At 40.9% G+C, this 22,850-nt stretch overlaps 1 protein-coding gene across 4 annotated transcripts; it reads left to right on the forward strand.

The window, feature by feature from the left end:
• The first annotated feature begins 23 nt into the window (after nt 1–23).
• Nucleotides 24–22,130, forward strand: aptx (aprataxin). Of its 4 annotated transcripts, XM_062971719.1 has the most exons (9): nt 24–108; nt 2,713–2,773; nt 13,217–13,350; nt 14,984–15,030; nt 16,652–16,978; nt 18,158–18,217; nt 18,761–18,987; nt 20,141–20,244; nt 21,015–22,130. In XM_062971719.1, the coding sequence occupies exons 3-9, from the start codon at nt 13,221–13,223 to the stop codon at nt 21,167–21,169; spliced, it is 1,050 nt and encodes a 349-aa protein (XP_062827789.1). In that variant the 5' UTR covers nt 24–108; nt 2,713–2,773; nt 13,217–13,220; the 3' UTR covers nt 21,170–22,130. The 4 variants fall into 4 exon arrangements, with proteins under 4 accessions (XP_062827789.1, XP_003224681.1, XP_008114832.1 ...); XM_003224633.4 differs by lacking the exons at nt 24–108; nt 2,713–2,773 and adding an exon at nt 8,978–9,099; XM_008116625.3 differs by lacking the exons at nt 24–108; nt 2,713–2,773 and adding an exon at nt 9,112–9,336.
• Nucleotides 22,131–22,850: the final 720 nt, after the last annotated feature.

Raw genomic sequence — 22,850 nt, forward strand, 5'->3', positions numbered from 1 at the left:
CATCCGCCGGGCACTACAAATCCCGGCATGCCTCCCTAATTCCTGTCAACGCCTTTCTTTGGCCCTGTCAGAAAGACTTCAGCGTCCAGAATGCAACGCGGCAGGGAGGTTCGTCCTCACAAAGAAGCCTCTCTTCATTGGAATTGGCCTGTCCTTGTTGACCCGGGAGGAGGTGTCTACTCACTTTTCAGGCAAATCTAGGGGCCCTTCCACACAGCCATATAACATAGGCCCCTGCCACACAGCTGTATAAAATCCACATCAAACTGGGTTCTATGGCAGTATGGACTCGGGCCCCTTCCACACAACTGAATAAAATCCCACCTTTTCTGCTTTGAATTGGGTTATATGGCAGCGTGGACAGAAATAACCCAGTTCAAAGCAGATATTATGGGATCTTCTGCCTTGATATTCTGGGTTATATGGCTGTGTGGAAGGGCCCTCAGATAACCCAGTTCAAAGCAGATATTATGGGATCTTCTGCCTTCATATTCTGGGTTATATGGCTATGTGGAAGGGCCCTGCATTATATGCCATATAATCCAGTGCAAAGCAGATAATGTGGGATTTTATACAGCTATGTGGAAGTGGCCTAAGGGGCCTTCAATAATAATAATAATAATAATAATAATAATAATAATAATAATAATAATAACTTTATTTTTATACCCGGCCCCATCTCCCCGAAGGGACTCGGGGCGGCTTACATGGGGCCTAGCCTGATAAAACAATCAAATATCAATGATACAACAATAAAACAATTATACCAATAAAACCTCAATTATCACTAAATCGATAAAATCAACATGAAGCATACAATATTAATACAATACAGCCATATAACCCAGAATATCAAGGCAGATAATCCACAATATCTGCTTTGAACTGGATTATCTGAGTCCACACTACCAGATAACCCAGTTCATAGTGGACTTTATACAGCTGTGTGGAAGGGGACCTAAGATGTCCACCGTCAAACACCATAATCCCTTTTGGAGGCTCTTACCTTTCTTAGGCCAACCAGCAATACCTAAGGCCCCTTTCACACAGCTGAATAAAATCCCACATTATCTGCTTTGAACTGATATATGGCAATGTGGACTCAGGTAACCCAGTTCAAAGTAGAAATTGTGGGATTTTCCACCTTGATATTCTGGGATATATGGCTGTGTAGAAGGGTCCTTAGAGTGTTTTCTAATTGAACAGTTTCTTCCATACATGCTACCCAGTGCATTTATATTTTAACTCACCTGTTGTCATTGTAAGGAGCCCCTGATGGTGCAGCGGATTAAACTACTGAGCTGCTGAACCTGCTGACCGAAAAGTTAGCGGTTCGAATCCGGGGAGCAGGGTGAGCTTCTGTTGTTAGCCCCAGCTTCTGCCAATCCAGCAGTTCGAAAAAATGCAAATGTGAACAGATCCATAGGTACCGCTCCAGCGAGAAGATAACGGTGCTGCATGCAGTCATGCCAGCTTTGGCTTAGAAATGGAGATGAGCACCACAATCACCACCACCACCCCAGAGTCAGACATGACTAGACTTAATGTCAAGGGGAAACCTTTACCTTTTTATTGTCATAGTATAGTAATATTGATGGATGGTATCCTTGAAGTGACTGGCTTGACCTTGAAGGAGCTGGGGTGGGCTGGTCCATGAGGTCACGAAGAGTCGGAAGAGACTGAACGAATAAACAACAACATAGTAATACTGTATTAGTATGACTTCGGTCATCTGGAGAGGCCCTGCTCATGATCCCGCCTGCGTCGCAAGCGCGGTTGGTGGGGACACGAGACAGGACCTTCTCTGTGGTGGCCCCCCGACTCTGGAACACCCTCCCCAAGGATCTCAGACAGGCCCCTACATTGGCAGTCTTCAGAAAGAACTTGAAGACCTGGCTGTTCCAATGTGCCTTCCCAGATTAATAGGAAATCTCCAATACCAAGTCCCATAAGCACTTTATTAGAACTAAGATCGTATATCGCACTGTGCACTTGCCCTAGAAGCCTTATATATCACCTGTCACATCAGCACTTTTAATCTTGTACCCATTACTCTGGCCCGGCCCAGTTTTATTGTGTTTTAGCGTATTGTTTATTGCTTGTTGTTTATACTGTTTTAATTGTTTTTAATTTGCCTTTTGTTTTGTATTGTTATATTGTGTGTTGAGGCCTTGGCCTTTGTAAGCCGCATCGAGTCCTTCGGGAGATGCTAGCGGGGTACAAATAAAGTTTAATAATAATAATAATAATAATAATAATAATAATAATTAGGTTTCCACAAGGTTCTGTTCTGGCCCCTTGTTACTTTCTTCATGTATTATCTTTGGGTAATCTTATTTGTTCTTATGGTTTTCAGTAATCTTAATTTTTCCAGTTGCAGAACTTCCTTTTGAGACTGAACTTTTTTTTCATCCATCTCAACATGGATGTTTCACTGTCACCTAAAACTTAATATGGCAAAGACAACTCCTTGTTTTTCCCTCGAAGCCGTATTTGCAACATACATTCTCCGTCACTGTTAATACTATCCTTGTGTATCCTGGAAAAGAAGCATTTTGCCTTGGTTTTATTTTTTGCTTTTTCTTTGTCCTTTGTTCCTCACATTGAGGCTGTAGGAAAGTCATGTGCCTTTTTCGTTATGATATTGCCAACCAGATCTTTCCGCTTTATTCCTCTGTAAAGTAATAATTTAATGCCTTGATTATTTTCCAGACAAGTTTTCAATATTTTATGCTAGCATCTGAAGAGGAAGCAGGAAGCCATTTAGTTCAAGGTAAGCCTTGTATCTTAGAGTGCACTAGAAAGCTGAGTGTTTGTTTGTATGTTGTTTAAAGGCTAGGTACCTGTTTATAAGGTGGTGAGTGTATTGTTAAGGCATCGTTCTGTGACTCCTTCTGTTAATCTGGAGTTACACAATCGATTTAAAGTTCTCTTACCAGTAACATATGATGAGGAAATACAATACTTTGGGGAGGTTGAGAGCTTCTTAGACACAACTGAGTGGATCGTCCTTGATCAATGCATGGGGGATGTTTCTGGGGAGGAGGACAGTTTAGAAACATGGAATTTGCAGTTACAGAATGAAGCAGAGACTCTTTCCCCAATTGTAGAAGTGGCAGAACAAGAACACACTAGGGAGAATGAGGGGGTCTTGGACATATCTGACTGGATTATCCTTGATGAATGCAGGGGGGGTGTCTTTGAGGAGGAGGCCAGTTTAGAGCTATACAACCCAGTTCAAAATGAAGAGGAAAAACAGTAACAGGATCAGTTTGCAGAGCACCTTACAGAAAAGGGACCCTGTCAATCCTGGTGTTTGTGATACAAGGGAAGAGGGAAACTAAGAGAAGTCAAACATACTTTCTAGACTTTAGGAAAGCTGATTTCAGGAAATTTAAGGAATTACTGAGCATGATTCCATGGACAGGAATACTAAAAGAGAAGGGAGTTAATGACGGATGGGAGTTTCTTAAAAGTGAGATACTGAAGACACAATTGCAAACAGAGAAGTGTAAAGCAACCAGAATGGCTGTCCAAAGAACTTTTAATGGAGCTAGGATTTAAAAGAGACATGAAAAAATATTGAAAATGGCGTGGGGGGGGGGGGGGGGAGAATCACCATAGAAGAATTAAAAAAATATGCAGGGAAAAGGTTTATAAGGCTAAAGTGCAAAATTAGTTCAGGCTTGCCAGGGAGATTAAAAACAATAAAAAATGTTATTTGGTTATGTCAGTGGAAAAAGGAAAGAAAAGGAAAAAAGCAGAGCTGCTCAACACCTTCCTTGGTTCAGTCTTCTCCCAAAAAGAGATTGGTGTTCAACCTGAGCAATATAGAGTGGAAGAGGTAATAGGGGAAATGCAACCCAAAATAGGTATTTATTTATTTATTTCCAACATTTATATCCCTCCCTTCTCACCCAAAGGGACTCAGGGCGGCTTACAATGGCAGTAATTCGATGCCTACACAAGATCAAAATTACACAGTACATAAAATCAATTAAAACTATTAAATACAATATAAAAAATTTAAAACAATTTTAAAACAAATAGTCAGATCCATTAGTCCACAAAAACCTCGTGCTTTAGCTATAAGACAGTCCGTGTCATCTTTGCCATTATTCATTAAAAGCCTGAGCACATAACCATGTTTTTAGGGCTCTTCTGAAGCCCAAAAGTGTTGGAGCTTGTCGAATATCTCTAGGGAAGGTGTTCCACAGCCGGGGAGCCACCACCGAGAAGGCTCTGTCCCTCGTTCCCACCAGCTGCACTTGTGAGGCAGGCGGGACCGAGAGCAGGGCCTCACCAGATGACCTTAGGGATCTTGCTGGCTCATAGGAAGAGATACGTTCAGACAAGTAGATTGGGCCAGAACAGTTTAGGGCTTTATAGGTCAAGACCAGCACTTTGAATTGGACTCGGTAGCATATCGGCAGCCAGTGGAGCTGGCTTAGCAGGGGGGTGGTGCGCTCCCTTTATGCCACCCCAGTTATTAATCTGGCTGCCGCCCGTTGTACTAATTGGAGCTTCCAGGCCGTCTTCAAAGGCAATCCCATGTAGAGAGCGTTGCAGTAGTCCAGACGGGATGTAACCAGAGTGTGGACCAGGCGTCCCAGAAGGATACCGTGATCGACGGTATCGAAGGCCACTGAGAGGTCCAGCAGAACCAGCAGGGACACACTCCCCCTGTCCAGTTCCCCGCATAGATCATCGACTAAGGTGACCAAGGCTGTCTCGGTACCATGTCCCGGCCTAAAGCCAGACAGCGCTGGATCTAGAAAATCGGTGTCTACCAAGAATGCCTGGAGTTGTGCAGCCACCACACATTCCTGGCTATTCTAGATGAATTCAAATCTCCAAGGCCAGATGAAGGAACTAGCAGAAGTCATTTCAGAGCCACTGGAAACAACCTTTGAGAATTCTTGGAGAACAGGAGAAGTCCCAGCAGACTGGAGAAGGGCAAATGTTATCCCTGTCTTCAAGAAGGGAAAAAAGAGGACCCAAACAATTACTATCCAGTTAGCTTGACATCAATGCCAGAAAAGATTCTGGAGCAGATCATTAGGAATGTTGTGATTACTAAAACTCAACATAGATTTCTCAAAAACAAGTCATACCAGACTAATCCTATTTCTTTTTTGATAGTTACAAGCTTAATAGATGCAGGAATTTCTGTGGATGTAGCATATCCTGATTTCAGTCAGGCCTTGAACAAGGTCCTCCATGACCTTCTTGAAAGCAAACTAGTCAAATATGGGCTACACAATGCTACTATTAAGTGGATCTCTAATTAGTTAAGGCCGAACCCAAAGGGTGCTCACCAATGGTTCCTCTTCATTCTGGAAAGAAGTAACTAGTGGAGTGTCGCAGGATTTGGTCCTGGGCCCAGTACTGTTCACCATCTTTTTTAATGAATTAGATGAAGGTTTAGAAGGTGTGCTTATCAAGTATGCAGATGACACCAAATTAGGAGGAATCACTAATACTCCAGAGGATAGGATCAGAATACAAAATTATCTTAACAGATTAGAGAGCTGAGTCAAAACTAACAAAATGAAGTTCAACAAGGACAAATGTAAGATACTACACTTAAGCAGAAAAAATGAAATGCAAAAATACAGAATGGCTGATGTCTAGCTAGACAACAATACATGTGAAAAAGATCTCAGTGTCTTCGTAGACAAGTTGAACATGAGCCAACAGTGTGATGCAGCAGCTAAAAAAGCCAACAGGGTTTTAGGCTGCATCAAAAGGCACAATGACTTTTAGAGGGAAGTCATCGTGCCTTTGTATTCAGTTTTGTTTAAAGCCTCACCTGGAATACGGTGTCCAATTCTGGGCACCACAGTTAAAAGGAGGGATTGACAAACTGGAAGGTGTTAAGAGGATGGCAACTAAAATGATCAAAGTTCTGGAGACCATGAATCCCTATGAGGAGTGTCTTAAAGAGCTGGGTATGTTTAGCCTGCAGAAGAGAAGGTTGAGAGGAGGCATGATGTATAAATATGTGAGGGGAAGTCATAGGGAGGAGGGAGCAAGCTTGTTTTCTGCTGCCCTGGAGACTAGGATGTGGAACAATGGCTTCAAACTATAGGAAAGAAAGGAGATTCCATCTGAACATTAGAACTTCCTGACTGTAAGAGCTGTTTAGCAGTGGAACGCTCTGCCTCAGAGTGTAGTGGAGGCTCCTTCTTTGGAGGTGTTTAAACAGAGGCTGGGCGGCTATCTGTCACGGGTGCTTTGTGCTTTTCCTGCATGGCAGGGGATTGGACTTGATGGGCCATGTGGTCTCTTCCAACTTTATTATTCTATGAGTCTAATGTAACAATCTTTCACCTGATCTTTTATCTCACCTTAACCCACTGTTTTCTAATTTACATTCAGATGCTGAGATTTTTATTTTGGCCTATTGTTTTGATCTTGTTACGTCACTTGTTATATTTCTTAATTGATTGCCCAGTTCATTTAGGATTCAAACACGTACAAGCATTTTAGCTGAACTCATAAAGCCTACATGACCTAGTTCCCTCCTATCTTTCAGCCCCCGTATTTACCAGTCTGCTCAAGATCTAAATCCTAGGAACTCATGGCTTTTCACTCAGACAGGGATTTCTTCTTTCTTCGCTCATCTATTTTGTTTTATTTATTGCTCCAACTTTCTGGAATTGCTTCCCTGAATCTTTATGGACTGCTCCTTCCCTCTCTTTGTTTAACTTTAAATTAAAACTTGTTTTTCAAAGTGTTGTTTCACAATCTCATATATTTATGTCACATGCATTTGTGAGTTTACTTTGTATTGCATTTTTTAAAAATGTATCTGAATAATTCATTTTATAATTGTATTGTATTTGCATAACCTCTTCCTTCCCATATATATGTGTGTGTGTGTTATGTTGTATGTCTTTGGCAGATTGTCTTCTTTATTGTCTTACCTTGTAAAGTACAATGTACACTGATGCTGCTGTATACATCAATGATGACAATGATATATATTTATTTTTAATGAGATTTATGCAACCTTCTTGGTAATACTGGACTATAGCATCCAGCATTACTTTCTACTGGATAAGCTGGCTACTGGGAGAGGCAGGAGGGTTGCATGATTTCCACACCTGATTTAGAAGCTACCTTTTAAAACATCCCCCCCCCCCAAAAAAAAGAAAAAGAAAGCTAAATCCCCTTTTAAACCCCTATGTGGAGGTTGGGCTTGGTAGGATTTCTGTATGCATAAATTAACATGCCTATAACAAGGTGGTACAAGAAACCCAAGTGTAACACAATCTGGTGATCTCAGTACCAGCCACAGTGCAAATAATTCAGGGCCCAGGAGAATGTCAGATATGAAATGTAAGGGAAGTACAACAGCTGTGTAGTATCACTTCCCCACAAAGGTTTTTCAGAAACAAAGGACTGTGGCATAGGAAATGTGTTACTGCAGTTCAGTAGTAACATTTTATTACAAACAGTGTTACAGTTATACTTTGGAAAAACAGATCCCATAAAGTTTTCTAAGCCTTACTAATCCTTGTTGAGGAGCCCCCAATAGCACAGCCAGTTAAACCGCTGAGCTGCTGTACTTGCTGACCGACAGGTCGGCGTTTCGAATCTGGGGAGTGGGGTGAGCTCCCGCTATTAGCCCGTTTCTGCCAACCTAGCAATTCAAAAACATGCAAGTGTGAGATCAATAGGGCGAAGGTAATGGCGCTCCATGCGGTCATGCTGGCCACATGACCTTGGAGGTGTCTACGGACAATGCGGGCTCTTCAGTTTAGAAATGGAGATGAGCACCAACCCCCAGAGTTGGACACAACTAGACTTAATGTCAGGGGAAAACCTTTAAACCCATAGCTAAATGAACATAATAATGCAATCTATTTTTCAGTGCCCCATCCCCATATATTTATGAACTAGTCATTTATCGGTATGGTGTAGTGGTTTGAATGCTGGGCCAAGACTCTGGAGACCAAGGTCCCTTCTAAAAGGTAAAGGTTTCCCCTGATGTTAAGTCCAGTCATGTCTGACTCTGGGGGCTGGTGCTCATCTCCATTTCTAAGCCGAAGAGCCGGCGTTGTCTGTAGACTCCTCCAAGGTCATGTGGCTGGCATGACTGCATGGAGCGCCGTTACCTACCCGCCGGAGCGGTACCTATTGATCTACTCACATTGGCATGTTTTCGAACTGCTAGGTTGGCAGGAGCTGGAGGTAACAGTGGCCGCTCATGCTGCTCCTGGGGTTTGAACCTGGGACCTTTCAATCTCCAGCTCAGTGCTTTAACGCACTTTGCCACCGGGGCTCTAAAGGTCCCTTCTACACAACTGAATAATATCCTACATTATCTGCTTTGGACTGGAATATATGTCAATGTGGACTCGGATAACCCAGTTCAATGCAGATATTGTGGGCTCTTCTGCCTTCATATTCTGGGTTATATGGCTGTGTGGAAGAGCCCTAAGTATCCAAATTTGTTCAGTGGTGAGAATATCATAATACAGTAGAGTCTCACTTATCCAACATTCTGGATTATCCAACGCATTTTTGTAGTCAATGTTTTCAATACATTGTGATATTTTGGTGCTAAATTCGTAAATACAGTAATTACAACATAGCATCACTGCGTATTGAACTACTTTTTCTGATAAATTTGTTGTTAAACATGTTTTGGTGATTAATTTGTAAAATCATAACCTAATTTGATGTGTAATAGGCTTCTCCTTAATCCCTCCTTATTATCCAACATATTCGCTTAGCCAACGTTCTGCTGGCCCGTTTATGTTGGATAAGTGAGACTCTACTGTACATTGAAACGTCAGGAGAGAATGCTTCTGGAACATGGTCATACAGCCCGGAAAACTCACAGCGACCCAGTGATTCCGACCATTAAAGCCTTCGACAACACATCGGCCTGAATGTTCTCTTTCCTCCCCTCAAAACAAACTTAACTAATTTCCTTCCGGCGCGGAAGTTGGGGTGGAGACGGCTAAGCCGGGCACCACAGAACGGCTGTGATTAGTTGTGGCTCGGATCAAGCGAGCGACGATTGGTTAACGTAGTTGAAGTGCGTGCGGGGGGCGGGGCTACGGCGGTGGCGATGGCCGCGTGGAGGTGAGCGGAAGCGGCGGGAAGGGAGGAAGGAAGGAGCGCGTGCGCTGAGGAAGCGGCCTTTGGGTTTCAGGGGAGGGCTGGCAGAGAGAATGGCGCGAGAATGACCAGGACGTCATTTATAGGCTCAGAAAGCATTCGTGTTGAGGATACGCCTCTGTTACTCTTCTTAAACTATTCTGCTAACCCTTGAGCGTCTAAGGATTTGTGGGACTTTTAACTCCCAGAAGCCCCGCAAAGGTTAGCCCACTCTCAAGAACTCTGGGAGATGAAGGGCCCTTCCACACAGCCCTATATCCCAGAATATCAAGGCAGAAAATCCCACGTTATCTGAATGTGGACTCAGATAACCCAGTTCAATGCAGATATTGTGGGCTTTTCTGCCTTCATATTCTGGGTTATATGGCTTGTGGAAGGGCCCTAATTATCCAAATTTGTTCAGTAGTGAGAATATCATAATACAGTAGAATCTCACTTATTGTGGGATTTTCTGCCTTGATATTCTGGGTTATATGACAGTGGAAGGGTCCCAGTTTGTAATGCCTCGAAAGAATGGCAGGTTTTTAACACAGATGGCAGCTACCCAGGATCCTCATTGGTTCCTGTCCAGGAAACATACGGTATGCTTCTCTCCACACATCTTAATAAAATCCCAGGTTATCTGCTTTGAACTGGAATATATGGCAGTGTGGACTCAGATATCCCAGTTCAAAGCAGATATTGTAGGATTTTTTGCCTTAGTATTCTGCAATATAGGGTTGTGCAGGAGCCTCTGGTGGTCTAGGGGATGTGACTTGAAGGTTGGGTTGCTAACCTGAAGGCTGCCAGGTTCGAATTCCACCCGGGGAGAGCACGGATGAGCTCCCTCTATCAGCTCCAGCTCCATGCGGGGACATGAGAGAAGCCTCCCACAAGGATGGTAAAACATCAAAAACATCCGGGCGTCCCCTGGGCAATATCCTTGCAGATGGCCAATTCTCTCACTCCAGAAGCAACTCCGGTTGCTCCTGACATGTTGTGTGGAAGGGCCCTTAGGCCCCATCTACACTTCCACGCAACCCAGTTTCTGAGTCCAGATTATCTGCTTTGAATTGGATTTTATGGCAGTGTACACTCATATAATCCAGTTCAAAGCAGATAAACTGGATTCAAAGACTGGATTACATGGCAGTGTAGATCTAATCTCAGTTTCAAATCTCTCACGCTCAATATAATCCTCTCTCCTTATCCACAGATTCAGCCATCCACAGTTTGGAATTAAAAATCCAAAAAGCAATCCTCAATTTTGCTATTTCATATAGGCGATGTCATTTTACTAGGTCATTGCATGTAATAGGATTTGAGCATCTACGGATATTAGTATCTATGGGGACCTGGAACCAAGTCTCAGGGCCCTTCCACACATGGTCCTATATTTCAGAATATCAAGGCAGAAAATCCCACATAATCTGAGTGTGGACTCAGATAGCCCAGTTCAAAGCAAATATTGTGAGATTTTCTGCCTTGATATACTGGGATATAGGGCTGTGTGGAAGGGCCCCCAGTGGATACTAAGAGCCCCGTGTACTTAGAGTGAAATTTTATCCTGGTTAAACCTTAACTGAGGTGCCTTCCACACAGCTGAATAAAATCCCACATTATCTGCTTTGAACTAGAATATATGGCAGTGTGGACTTAGATAACACAGTTCAAAGCAAATATTGTGGCTTATTTGCCTTGATATTCTGGGTTATATGGCTGTGTGGAAAGGCCCCAAGTCAATCTGTCAGGGTTGTGGTCAGAGAATTAAGGTGTTAATGTGAGCTTGGAATTTGGCCACCCCCAACCACCTAATTACGTGTCCTTGGTCGTCCCTGGCTCCTGTTCTTCCCTATTCTTGTAGGCAGAAGGAGCTCTTCCGGTTTGGGCAAAACCTACTGCCAAGTGTGCCTCTCTCACCTTTCATTCATGCCCCACATTTTTGAAAAGTTGTCCTGTCTCATGGACCAATTGCTGGGTTGTGCTACCTTGTTCAGTAGTCCATTCTCAGAAACAGACTTTTTTTGTTATTCAGGTTGCTTTTACAGATATGCACTGATTAACAAATTTGTGAATTACAAAGCAAGACTTAGGCCCTTTTCACATAGCTGAATAAAATCCCACATTATCTGCTTTGAACTGGAATATATGGCAGTGTGGACTCAGATAACCCAGTTCGAAGCAGATATTGTGGAATTTTCTGCCTTGATATTCTGGGCTTTATGGCTGTGTGGAAGGGCCCTTACAGCCAACTGTAGACTTGCCCTTATCTCCTGAGAGTCAGGCCTACTAGTAAGGAAGGGAATAAGCTCTTCTCATGCTCAGATATTAAACTAAAAAAGATCCTAACTTACTGAAGTGTTTACATTGGAAACGAAAACTGTTTCCATTTCCATATTTTCAGTTCAAAAATTACCATTTACATAAAGAGGTTTTGTGCTGTTTGTTGGTCATAAAAACCTGTAAAGCACATTTGTGTTTTTAGAAATTGTCCCATTGAATGCATTGGGGCTCACCCCCTCCTCTCAGTGAATACATTTAGAGTTGAGAACATACAGTCGGGTTTCTATACCCACAGTAACCACTATCTGTTATCTTGAAGAGATCCCCTCTCCAAATAAAATATTCGAAAAAGCTTTGCCATTTTATGTAAGGGATACCATTTTACTTCTTCATTGCATTAAATGGGACTTGAGCATGGACGTTGGTATCCACTGGAGGCCCTGGAACCAAATCCCCAGCGGATGTCCCAGCCGTAATTCAGCTGCTTAGTTTCTGTAATTGAAGCTACATTTATGATAAAAGTTATATTTAAGAAACCTGAAACATTGTACACTCAGAATATACATACTCAAGTTTTTCAGCAATGAAAAGTTTGAAATATATGTAATATTGTATATTAAAGTTGACAGGAGCTGGTTGTCAGCCTTTCTCCTTGGAGGGAGGTGAGAAAAGAACTCTGCTCCAGGGTGAACCAGTTATCTTGCTGGAAACCGCTATTAATTTGTGATTTGCTGATTTTATGTTACAGGTATACTTAAACCTTATGTATTAAGATAGTAAATGCTCAGGTGAACGAGAGCCTTCTATATCATGGGGTAGCAATACCTCTACTCCCCAAATTCAATTCCTATTTGTGTTTTTGTGGCAGTTAGATTTTGGAAGGATGTGAGGGCTAGAGATACATATTGTAAACTAACCAGAATAGCTATTGACTTTTTATCATTTTTAAACCAGGAAAAAAAAGGTTGCAAAGGTTTTGGGACATTCAGATAAGACTTAAGGATAAAAACAGAACAAAAGGCTTTGCGGGCTGCTTGCTCTCTGTGACCACTCCTTGCCTCTTTTTTTTTCTACAGGCTGTGTAGAAAAGCAGGCACATGTAAACAAATATTTGTCACTCACCACCTGATTCCTGTCTTCTTGAGACAGGGAATAGTGCATTTCATTCTACACATCCTTGTTATTTATTTGTAATTAGTTCTTCCAGTTCAAGTGTGACATAAATTTAGATTACACATGTCAAATGCAAGGCCCGCAAACTGAATCCGCCCCCACCCCAGGTCATTTTATCTGTCTCCACGAAGTTTCAATGCTAGTGCAACATAGTTATATTTATATGGTTTTACAATTACAAGTGGACCTTTGAAGGCAACCATGAAGCTGAATGGGCTCCTTGATTAAAATGAGGGCCCTTCTACACAGCCCTATATCCCAGAATATCAAGGCAGAAAATCCAGAAAAGTGTGGACTCAGATAACCCAATTCAAAGCAGATATTGTGGGATTTTCTGCCTTGGTATTCTGGGATATAGGGCTGTGTGGAAGGGCCCTGAGTTTGACACCGCTGAGTTTGATCAATATTTTCAATTGGGTTTTTTTATCTTGAAAATATTTTTCACCTTATTGACATTTTTGACTCTTTAGCTTCATATTCCTTTCCATTTATACCTGGACAGATTCTTAAGATTAAGTTAAATCCCTATCCTATGTCTACTCTCGAATAGAATATGGATGTTCTGTATAATCTATCAATCATTCTTCCTAGTTAAAATATGTTTATTTAATAAAATGGAGTATTTCTTTTTTTTCTTCCCGTTGAGAACAATGCGTGTGTGCTGGCTAGTGAGCAAAGATAGAAGCTGTCAACGAATTAAATTGCCACACTTAGAAATGGTGGTAATAGGGCGTGGCCCCGAAACGGAAATAACAGACAAGAAATGTTCACGAAGACAAGGTAAAGTAGAGATTCAGGTTGCAACCTTAAGCATTCCTGGAAGTAAGTCCTGTTGAACCCAGTACTTCTTCCTTCTAAGTAAATATGCTTAAGATTGCACTGCAAATTGATTTCTACCTTTGTTGGCATGGGGGCATAAGTGCTTTGATGCCAAATATGTTACTAGGATAGGTGGCATTGTGTGCTGGCTAAGAGACTGAGGTTTGCTGAAGAATCTGGTTTGATCCTTAACTCCTATACTCATTTGGTTTTTGTCAAGAAACCATTTTTGATTTCCTGGCTGTAACAAAAGAAAATAAAACATGATTGCTGTCATTACTCCCTACATCTCACAGAGGCAAGTAAGGATATTTTGTGACAGTGTAGCTCACACTTTCTTTAGAGCAGGGGAACAGAAACTAGATACTGTTGGAAAATTCTTGATTGTTGCCTGTTGTGACAGGAGTCCCCAGGTTCTGCTGCTGTATTAAAGAGATTCCTTACATCTTTATACATTGCTGAGGTCTCTTATCTGTTTGCGGTACTTGTGTATGTCGAGGGATCTGACTTAAACTTTGTCTTTTATCAGCTTTTGAATCAAGACAGTACCAAACTGATCATAATGGTTTTAAAAATACAGGCTGTCTCTGAGTTGTAAAACATCCGACTTATAAACAGCTCATAGTTAAGAATGGAGATGAGACAACAGGAAATGAGAGAAATCTATCCCTTGGAAGGAAAATTCACTCCTGGAAGAGTTATCATGGGGAAAAGGTGTCTCCACTGTGGCTTTTTCACCAATCCTTGTTTCCACACCAAGCCACTTTTTCAAAATCTAATTATCACAGGGACAGAAAGCAAGCATCACTAGGATATTGACACCTTCCTATGCTATCCAAAACTAAAAGATAGCTATTTTTGAATGGAGTTATACTTTAAAATGTGCCCGTTCCAACTTACAAACAAATACAATTTAAGAACAGAACAAACCTACAGAACCTATCTTGTTCGTAACTTGGAGACTGCCTGTAAAGTAAAAATACTTTTCATAACATTGAATCGCATAATGATTCTCATTATCATTGTTAGAAAACCAGATTCCTAACATAATCAAAAACTTTTACAGTCTGAATAGCAGAATGAGTAGAAAGTCATATAATGGTATTTTGCATCTATATGTATTGATTTGTAGCTAGCAGCTGAAACCTGAAGAAATTTAGTGCATGTGTGTGTAGTGTACACTAACATGATTTGGAAAAGCCATTTCCTGTATCTAAAGAAAAAACATTCATATGGGAGGAGGGCAGGGACAAACAGCATTTGAAGACTTCTCAGTAAATACAGACAGTTGGAAAGAAGTAAAAACTTTTTGGAACAAAATTTAAATATCTGTAATAGCATTAATTTGGCTACTTATAGATATAGCTGCATGGTAGTTTTGTGGCTGCATTTTTTTTCTGTAAGCTCATGGTGGACTAACTTTCTTTGAGAACAAATTGTTAGAATTACCAAGAAGAACTGTTTTTTGCCATTGTAATAAAATTAAATTGTATCCAAGCATCGCTTCTTTTTCTCTTTCACTTTCCTGTTGGCTAGCAGACCTTTTGTTCGGCTTTACCATTCTGATGGTGTTTCCTCTTGTTTTTCTTTTTAGTTCAGCTAAAAGCAGACTACAACAAAGGTTATGTCACAGTTAAACAGGTATGTCAATTTCCTCTCTTTTTAGTATTTTCTGTTCAGTGCTCCCTGGGTAATTCCTGAAGCTTGAACTAAAGAATAAAATACTTGTTTTCCTGTATTAACTACCTTTGAAACTCTGTCATGAGCAGGATTGTATGTTTTTAATATCTTCAGAATGCATTGACTAACCCTCCAATTTCATATCTGTTTAAAATCTTTATGATTATAGAGCATCTTCTGCAAATTGATGGCTTTTTTTCTGGTAGTGGCATGGGACATAACATAAACGGCACATTTAATAAGCTCCTAACAGCTTTGAATGTCACCATCTGCCTGAGGAATCCTGTATACTGTCTATTATTATAATGGTTTGATGTTGTATCTATTTTTAAAAATAAAAATTATCTTCATTCTCATAAAATTACATTCTCCAGTATTCTTCAGGAAAAGCCAATGCATTTGAACCAACTTCATGCACATTGGAAGATACGATATAAATTATACACACATAACCCTAGGATATCATTGTGATCAGAAAATGTCACCGCCTTTGCTGATTACCATCTTCAAACATATTTTAATGGATATAAAAAGGAGGAAAAGCCTCCCTAGTCTTCTTGCACAGAGTCTGCCCTCCACTACTGAGCTAATACATATTTAGGGAATTCTCTTCTTGTCTGCTTTGGGCTCAGCTTTTTTGTTAAGATACATTTGATTTCTCTGCAATTCCTAGTGCTGTGTTAGGTCATTGCCTAGGCAACCCCGGTAGCAAGGCCAAACATATGCCTCTTAACTAAAAGGAAAACCTTGGGGAATGAAAGCTTGGCTTCTGTTTCAGTTACAGAAAATGAGAGGACTGGGGAGGGGTCATCACATAATGTGTCTTTTGTTTGATTTCGGGTGCATCTACACCAGGCATAAACAAAATTCAGCTCTCCAGGTGTTTTGGATTTCAACTCCCACAATTCCTACTAGCCGGTAAGCTGGCTGGGATTTATGGGAGTTAAAGTCCAAAACATCTGGAGGGCTGAAGTTTGCCCATGCCTGATCTCCACTGTAGAATACAGTTAGGTACCACTTCAACTGCCCAGGCTCAGTGTGATGGAATCACGGATGTTGTAGTTTTAGAAGGTCTTTGGCTCCTCTGTCAAATACTACTCTTGCCTCTCCAAACTACATCTCGCGTGATTCCATAGTGTTGAACCATGACTGTCAAAGTGCTGTTAAACTTCATTAATTCTACAGTATAGACGTGGCCTTCCATAGACTAAGAAGAGTTTTCTAATGGTTGAGCCTTTAAACACAAGCCCATTCCACACAGCTGAATAAAATCCCGTATTTTCTGCTTTGAACTGGAATATATATAGAATCATAGAATAATAGAGTTGGAAGAGACTACATGGGTTATCTAGTCCAACCCCCTGCCATGCAGGAAAAGCACAGTCAAAGCAACCCTAACAGATGGCAGTGTGGAGAGATAAGAATTTGTCCTATTACTCACCTAGTTGCTAAGGGCTATGCCACCAGTGGAAGAAGGTTCCGTTAATCCCAGTGTACAGCTAATGGGATGTAGAAACCAAATAGCTCTGTCATGTTGGTGTGGTGACTAATGTTCATGCTGGCATTTCCTTTTGTTCCCAAGATAGGAGTCAATCCAACCAGTATTGATCTAGTGGATGTTGGCAAAGACCAGGAACAAAAACTGAAGCCAGGACAAGTTCTCCATCTCGTCAATAAGTTCTATCCATACACTATCCAGTTCTCAGAAGAGATGGGAACATGTCTTGATCGGGAAGCAGCAGAAGTGAAAGGTGTGAAGAGGCCGCAAGAGGAGTCTGAAAATAGCAACGTGGAAAGCAAATCCTCAGGAAAACAAGTCAAAATGGAGCAACGAGGCTGTGGCTCATGTTCCAAGCAAAACAGTGACAGTAGTTCTGTTTCGTCAAATGAAAACATTTCTAGCAAAAAGGTGAGCTATTGGTGGCAATGGATATTTTAGCATAGGATGCAACAGCTCCTGTAGCACAGGTATTGAGGGGATGTGGGAAGGATCTAGGATGATAAGCAATAAGGAAGGTAGACTGGAGTGCATTTATCTTGTTACCAAACAACAGATCCAGATGTTGTTTTTGGTGGCATTTCATTTAACGGAACACCTTCCTTCCCTTAATATCTGATCCCGTCTGGTTTCTGTTATTGACTTTGATTGGTTTAACATACATTCTCTCTCTATGAGGAAAACTAGAACTTTTAAAGAGAGAACCCTCAGTACCTGCTCTAAGGCCCCTTCCACACAGCTGAATAAAATCCCACATCTGCTTTGAACTGGAATATATGGTAGTGTGAACTCAGGATATCCCAGTTCAAAGCAGATATTGTGGGATTTTCTGCCTTGATATTCTGGGTTATATGGCTGTATGGAAGGACACCAAGCCACCACTGCAATCCTTTTAGGAAAATAATTTAAACTGGCATAGGTCAGAATCCAACCTCATCCCAGGAAATGTATATTGACATTATTCCTCTCCCCTCTGCTCCCCTACCCCCATAATTCCCTTTCTAAATCGGTTCTGGAGAACCCATCAGTTCTCCAGGGGGATGTGCAGGGGGCTGGATGATGAGGAGGTGGAATTGCCCCCTCCCCATTTTTCTGAGAGAGTAAGGATTAATTGATAACAATACTGTTATGTGTGAAGTGTATACATGGCTTGTTAATTGGGAAACATAAGAGAAATATTAGCAAAAAGTGCTTAGATGTCTGACTGCTTCAAAGAGGGGGGATGCATATAATAGATGGGAAAGCTTGGAGAGTGCTCCTTGGGTCATTAGCATTTTGAATCTTATTATTAGTTAGAGCAAGTCTCCATCCAAATTGCTGATACTTTTCAATGAAGGACATGTTTCTAATACTATTTGTTTCCATGAGTGATTTCAGAGTAACAAATACGTTGGAATTAGGTCTATTTTCAAAAGAAGATCTTTAGGGATCTCTTAAAATTGTTTTCACTATTCTTGCAGTGTGGCCTAGCTACAATTCAGTTCTTAAGTATGCTAATTATAAAACATGGCTTACTTAACTCATTGGAACTTATTTTAAATTCTGAAGAAATATTCCCATATGATTTAGGTTTTCTTGTTTACCCTTCAGGAATATTCAGCGTACTGGGCTCAAGGTCTTAAGGCTTCCATGAACAATCCTAGTATGCAGGTAAGGGTTTCATGTTTATTTTGACTGAAACTTTAAATACGGGCAGACCCTAGGGTACAGACAAGATAGGTTCTGTAGGCTTGTTCTTAAGTTGAATTTGTATGTAAGTCAGAACAGGTACGTTTTTAAGTGTAACTCCATCCAAAAACATATCTTTTATTTTGGATAGCATAGGGAAGAGGTGAATATCCCTGTGTCATTTGTTTTGTAGTCTGTGTCCTTGTTCCAAAGATTTCACCTCACTTTCTGTCCTTGTGACAATTGGATTTTGGAAAAAAAATGGGTTTGTTGTGGAAACAAAGACTGGTGATAAAACTTCAGTGAAGACCCCTTTTCATCATGATAACTCTTCCAAGAATGAACTTTCCTACCTAGGGGTAGATTTGCTCTCACTTCTTGTTGTCTTACTCTTGTTCTTAACATTGAATTGGATGTAAGAGGTGTTTATAACTCAGGGACTGCCTGTATGAGAATTACTGCTGTTCTCCATGACAATAGCATCAGTTTGCAATGTAGACATGGATTTCTTTGTCTATCTTCTAGGTGTACAAGGATGAAAAGGCCGTTGTTATAAAGGATAAATATCCAAAGGCTCGCTTTCACTGGCTAGTGCTACCATGGCATTCCATCCCTACCTTGAATGCCGTAACTCAGGAGCACCTTGAACTTTTGGAACACATGCATACCGTTGGAGAGAAGATAATCGAGCAGTGTCCTGAGAAAGATTGGCTGCGCTTTAGACTAGGCTACCATGCTATTCCCAGCATGAGGTAATGTGTAATTGTGTTCAGAGTGAGTTTGTGCCATGTAGAACATAGATATGTACCCCAGTGGTAACTGTAAAGGTAATTCTTGTGATTGACAGGTCTTGGTCTGTTCCTGCCAAAAGCTCACCAATCAGCTCCTACCTGTTGTGTCACAAAAAGCTGTTTGGTGTCTCTGTTATCGTGGGGTGATTAATTTGCCCTTGGTTTTAATGTTGGTTTTTCCTCACCTGTTCTGGGTTAAACAGGGACTGACTAAAATGATCAAGGGTCTGGAGAACAAGCCCTATGAGGAGCAGCGTAAAGAACTGGGCATGTTTAGTCTGCAGAAAAGAAGGCTGAGAGGAGACATGATATTCACATATAAATATGTGAGGGGAAGTCATAGGGAGGAGGGAGCAAGCTTGTTTTTTGCTGCCCTGGAGACTAGGACGCAGAATACTGGCTTTAAACTACAGGAAAGGCGATTCCACCTGAATATTAGGACAAACTTCCTCACTGTGAGGCTATTCAGCAGTGGAACTTTCTGCCCGAGTGTGTGGTGGAGGTTCCTTCTTTGGAGGTTTTTAAGCAGAGGCTGGATTGCCATCTGTTGGGGGTGCTTTGAATGCGATTTCCTGCTTCTTGGCAGGGGGTTGGACTGGATGGCCCATGAGGTCTCTTCCAACTCTATGATTCCATGATTCTAAGAGCAGAATGGCCCAGGCAAGGATGGCTTTTTTATTGTGGAGTGGAAATCCACACCCAGTTTTTATAGCAACTCCACAGCTGCTCCAGATTGTTCAAGATCTGTCCAGGTGATGAATCTGTGTTGGAAAGGAGGTTCAGGATTAGGAAAGCTCCTGTACAACACGAACCAGTTGTTATGGAGCTGCTCATAAAACCAAGGGTGAATTCCTCTCTTGGCAGTGAAGGACCCAACAACTTCCTAGGTGTTTTGGCTGCCTTTAACATTTTGTATTTTGTCCCTCGATCACCAGGTGGTCAATTTGTAGTTCTCTAGATATAGCTGGAGTTCTACACCATTACTCCTGAACAGCATAGCTGATGGTGAGGAATGAGATTTGCATCCCAACATATGGACAGCCACAGATAGCATATCCCTCCTTTCTGGTAAGACGGTAGAATTATTCTTTCTGTGTTTTTTCTCTCTTCTCAGCCACCTCCATCTTCATGTTATCAGCCAGGATTTTGATTCTGAATGCTTCAAAACCAAGAAGCACTGGAATTCGTTTACCACAGAATACTTCATAGATTCCAAAGGTTGGGTCATTTCTTTTTAAAATCTATTTTAAAGCTAATTGTAATTTTTTTTCTTTTGATTTTTTTCCCATGTCTCTTGTGTTAAACTAGCCTCATGGTGACTGCATCCACATTGGCTTAATCTAAAATTTGCATTAGTCACAGATGAATTTTGGTTTTAATATTGAGAGAGGCACTTTTCTGACAGTGCTTTTCTGGTACTAATATCGAGGTGGGAGAAAGTAACTGGATGATAGTAAGTGAGGGGACAGTTCGGATAGCATAATCCCCTCATTTTGTATATGAACACTGTGACCTAACTAAAGATGCTGCTAATGTATAGTTTTATCTGGTTTTACGGTATATAATTTTTCTAGAACAGAGGTAAGATTGTCCCTTCAGTATAAATGTGGGTAAGAGTATGTTTCTGCACTAATGTATATTTGGGGCACATTGCTCAAGAGCAAATGTTTTTAAATATATTGCTACTGGTAAAAGGAGCTGTTTATAATAAGCACAAGAGATTTCACTTAGTTTTCTTACCATGCACATTGGGGGAGAGAACTGTTTCTCGGTGCTTGGGTTTGGTCAATCAACTTTCAGATATTTTTGGCTTATAGTCTCTGTCTGATGCAATCACCAGAGCCACTGATGAGGGACTGTGGGAATTTCAGTCCTAAACCAACTCTCTGTGTTGAGATAATGTTTTGACAGCTGAGTCTTATAACTTTTAAAGCTATGAATATTGCTGAACTTTAATCTGAAGTCTCCTTCTCCCCATTCCCATTCAGATGTAATAAAGATGGTGAAGAAGAAAGGAAGAGTAATTGTAGATAAGAATACGTCCGCACTCTTGAATCTACCTCTGAAGTGTCATGTGTGCAAACAACAGCTTCCAACTATCCCTCAGTTAAAGGAACATCTTAAGCAACATTGGCCAAAATGATCTGTCCTAATCTCTTTCCTGGTTCAAACATTAATCTGGATACCTTATTACACTGTTTTATTAAATATGCCAAAATGTGAGTGTGACAATCTGCAGGTAGTTGTTTTTCAGGTGGACATAAGCAGGATGAGTATAGAAGGACTTCTTGTACAGGAGGCAATGCTTTATCTTTTGCATCCGTAAACCTTCACCTCTAACACCCTGGTGTGCTGTTAGCATAAATAAGCCATTTTATATTTAGTGGGCTAACTGAAATGCAGTTTGGGTTTAAATTTGTCCATTTGGCATTCTCTGTTTATTTTTTGGTTACCCAATAGCAAGCTGACATTAGGTTTGCTGCATGTGTTTTCAGGAGTAAGCAGATTGTATTTTGTCTGAAATCTGTCAGATTGAAATATTAGCATGATGGTCCTTAAATACATTTGGTATTTCCTTCTGCAATTCAGATTTGATCCCTGGCTTTATTTCTGTATCTGTTTCAAAGCAGCCACTATGAATGTGAGACACATAATGATTTCTGACTTCAAGATCTTGACTAAAGCTTGGATGCCAGTTCAAATCCTACACCTATTGGTACTTGGTGTGAGTTTGTGCAAAATAAATGGTAATGAGCTATGTGAGTGGGGCCTCTTGAATGCCATTTAAATTTTATCCAGGCTTTCTTCTAATGAGTTCAGAATGTCACATAAAAGTATTCTCTGTCTTATCCTCACAACAATCTTGCGAAGTAAATAAATCTGGGATAATAAAAGGCCTTCCTTTACCCAGGCAAACAGGAATTAATAAATAGTTTAGTGTATGAATACATTGTTTTTATATGTTGGGTTGTTAATTTTTGTTATTATGGGTTATATTGTTGTTGTGTTCAGGCATTGAATGTTTGCTTTTTATGTTTGGAATCTGCCCTGAGTCCCTCTGGAGAGATAGGGCAGAATATAAATAAAGTGTTGTTGTTGTTGTTGTTGTTGTTGTTGTTGCTATTGCATTCCTAAATCCCAGTCAGATTATCTCTGTTATATAGGTTGTGTGATACTATGTACACTTATCCAAAAGTAAGTCCGCTGGACTCAAATGAGTTGACATCCTCCTGGATAGACATGCATAAGATATTACTGTCAGCTTTCAATCCTGTATATACATAAGAATTTTTGTTCCCTGAAATGTACACAGCATTAAAATGCAAGACTAAAACAGAGAGCATGACATATAAATGCTTCCTGGAACTGAAGTGTCTAAAGCAGTGGGTGAAATAACAACAAACAGAAGATAGGCAGATGGTTCTTTGGAAGCATGGGCGTTACACAGCTGGGAGTCACTACAAAGGAGACTTTCTTATACATCACAGTCAGGATGCATAAAAGAAATTTCCCAGTTTATCTCAAAGGGCAAGTGGGATTATAGAACAAAAATAACCATAACCAATAGTGTTGTTGAATCACATGAGCCAAGGGACCAACCCACTCAACAAGGCTGCTCTGTGTTGTCCTTGCTGAAGGAACTTCCATACATACCGTGTTATCTCAAGGTGACTACAGTATGGCATGGCTAGATCTGCTTTCTCTCAGAAAGGCACATGAGCCAAAAGGGAGAAAGAGCACTCCTGCCCACATCTGTCACCTGATATCTATAATGTGCATAATTCTCATGGAGTAATATATATATATAATGTGCATAATTCTTA

Source organism: Anolis carolinensis, chromosome 2, assembly GCF_035594765.1.
Source record: "Anolis carolinensis isolate JA03-04 chromosome 2, rAnoCar3.1.pri, whole genome shotgun sequence".
Lineage (NCBI taxonomy): Eukaryota > Metazoa > Chordata > Lepidosauria > Squamata > Dactyloidae > Anolis > Anolis carolinensis.

Bases quoted from the DNA above. Each gene is read 5' to 3' on its own strand.
- aptx (XM_016995867.2), top strand. From the start codon at position 13,128: ATGTTCTGTATAATCTATCAATCATTCTTCCTAGTTAAAATATGTTTA. The intron at 15,031-16,651 runs GTATGTCAATTT...TTTGTTCCCAAG, and splicing joins GTTATGTCACAGTTAAACAG to ATAGGAGTCAATCCAACCAG. The intron at 16,979-18,157 runs GTGAGCTATTGG...TTTACCCTTCAG, and splicing joins AAAACATTTCTAGCAAAAAG to GAATATTCAGCGTACTGGGC.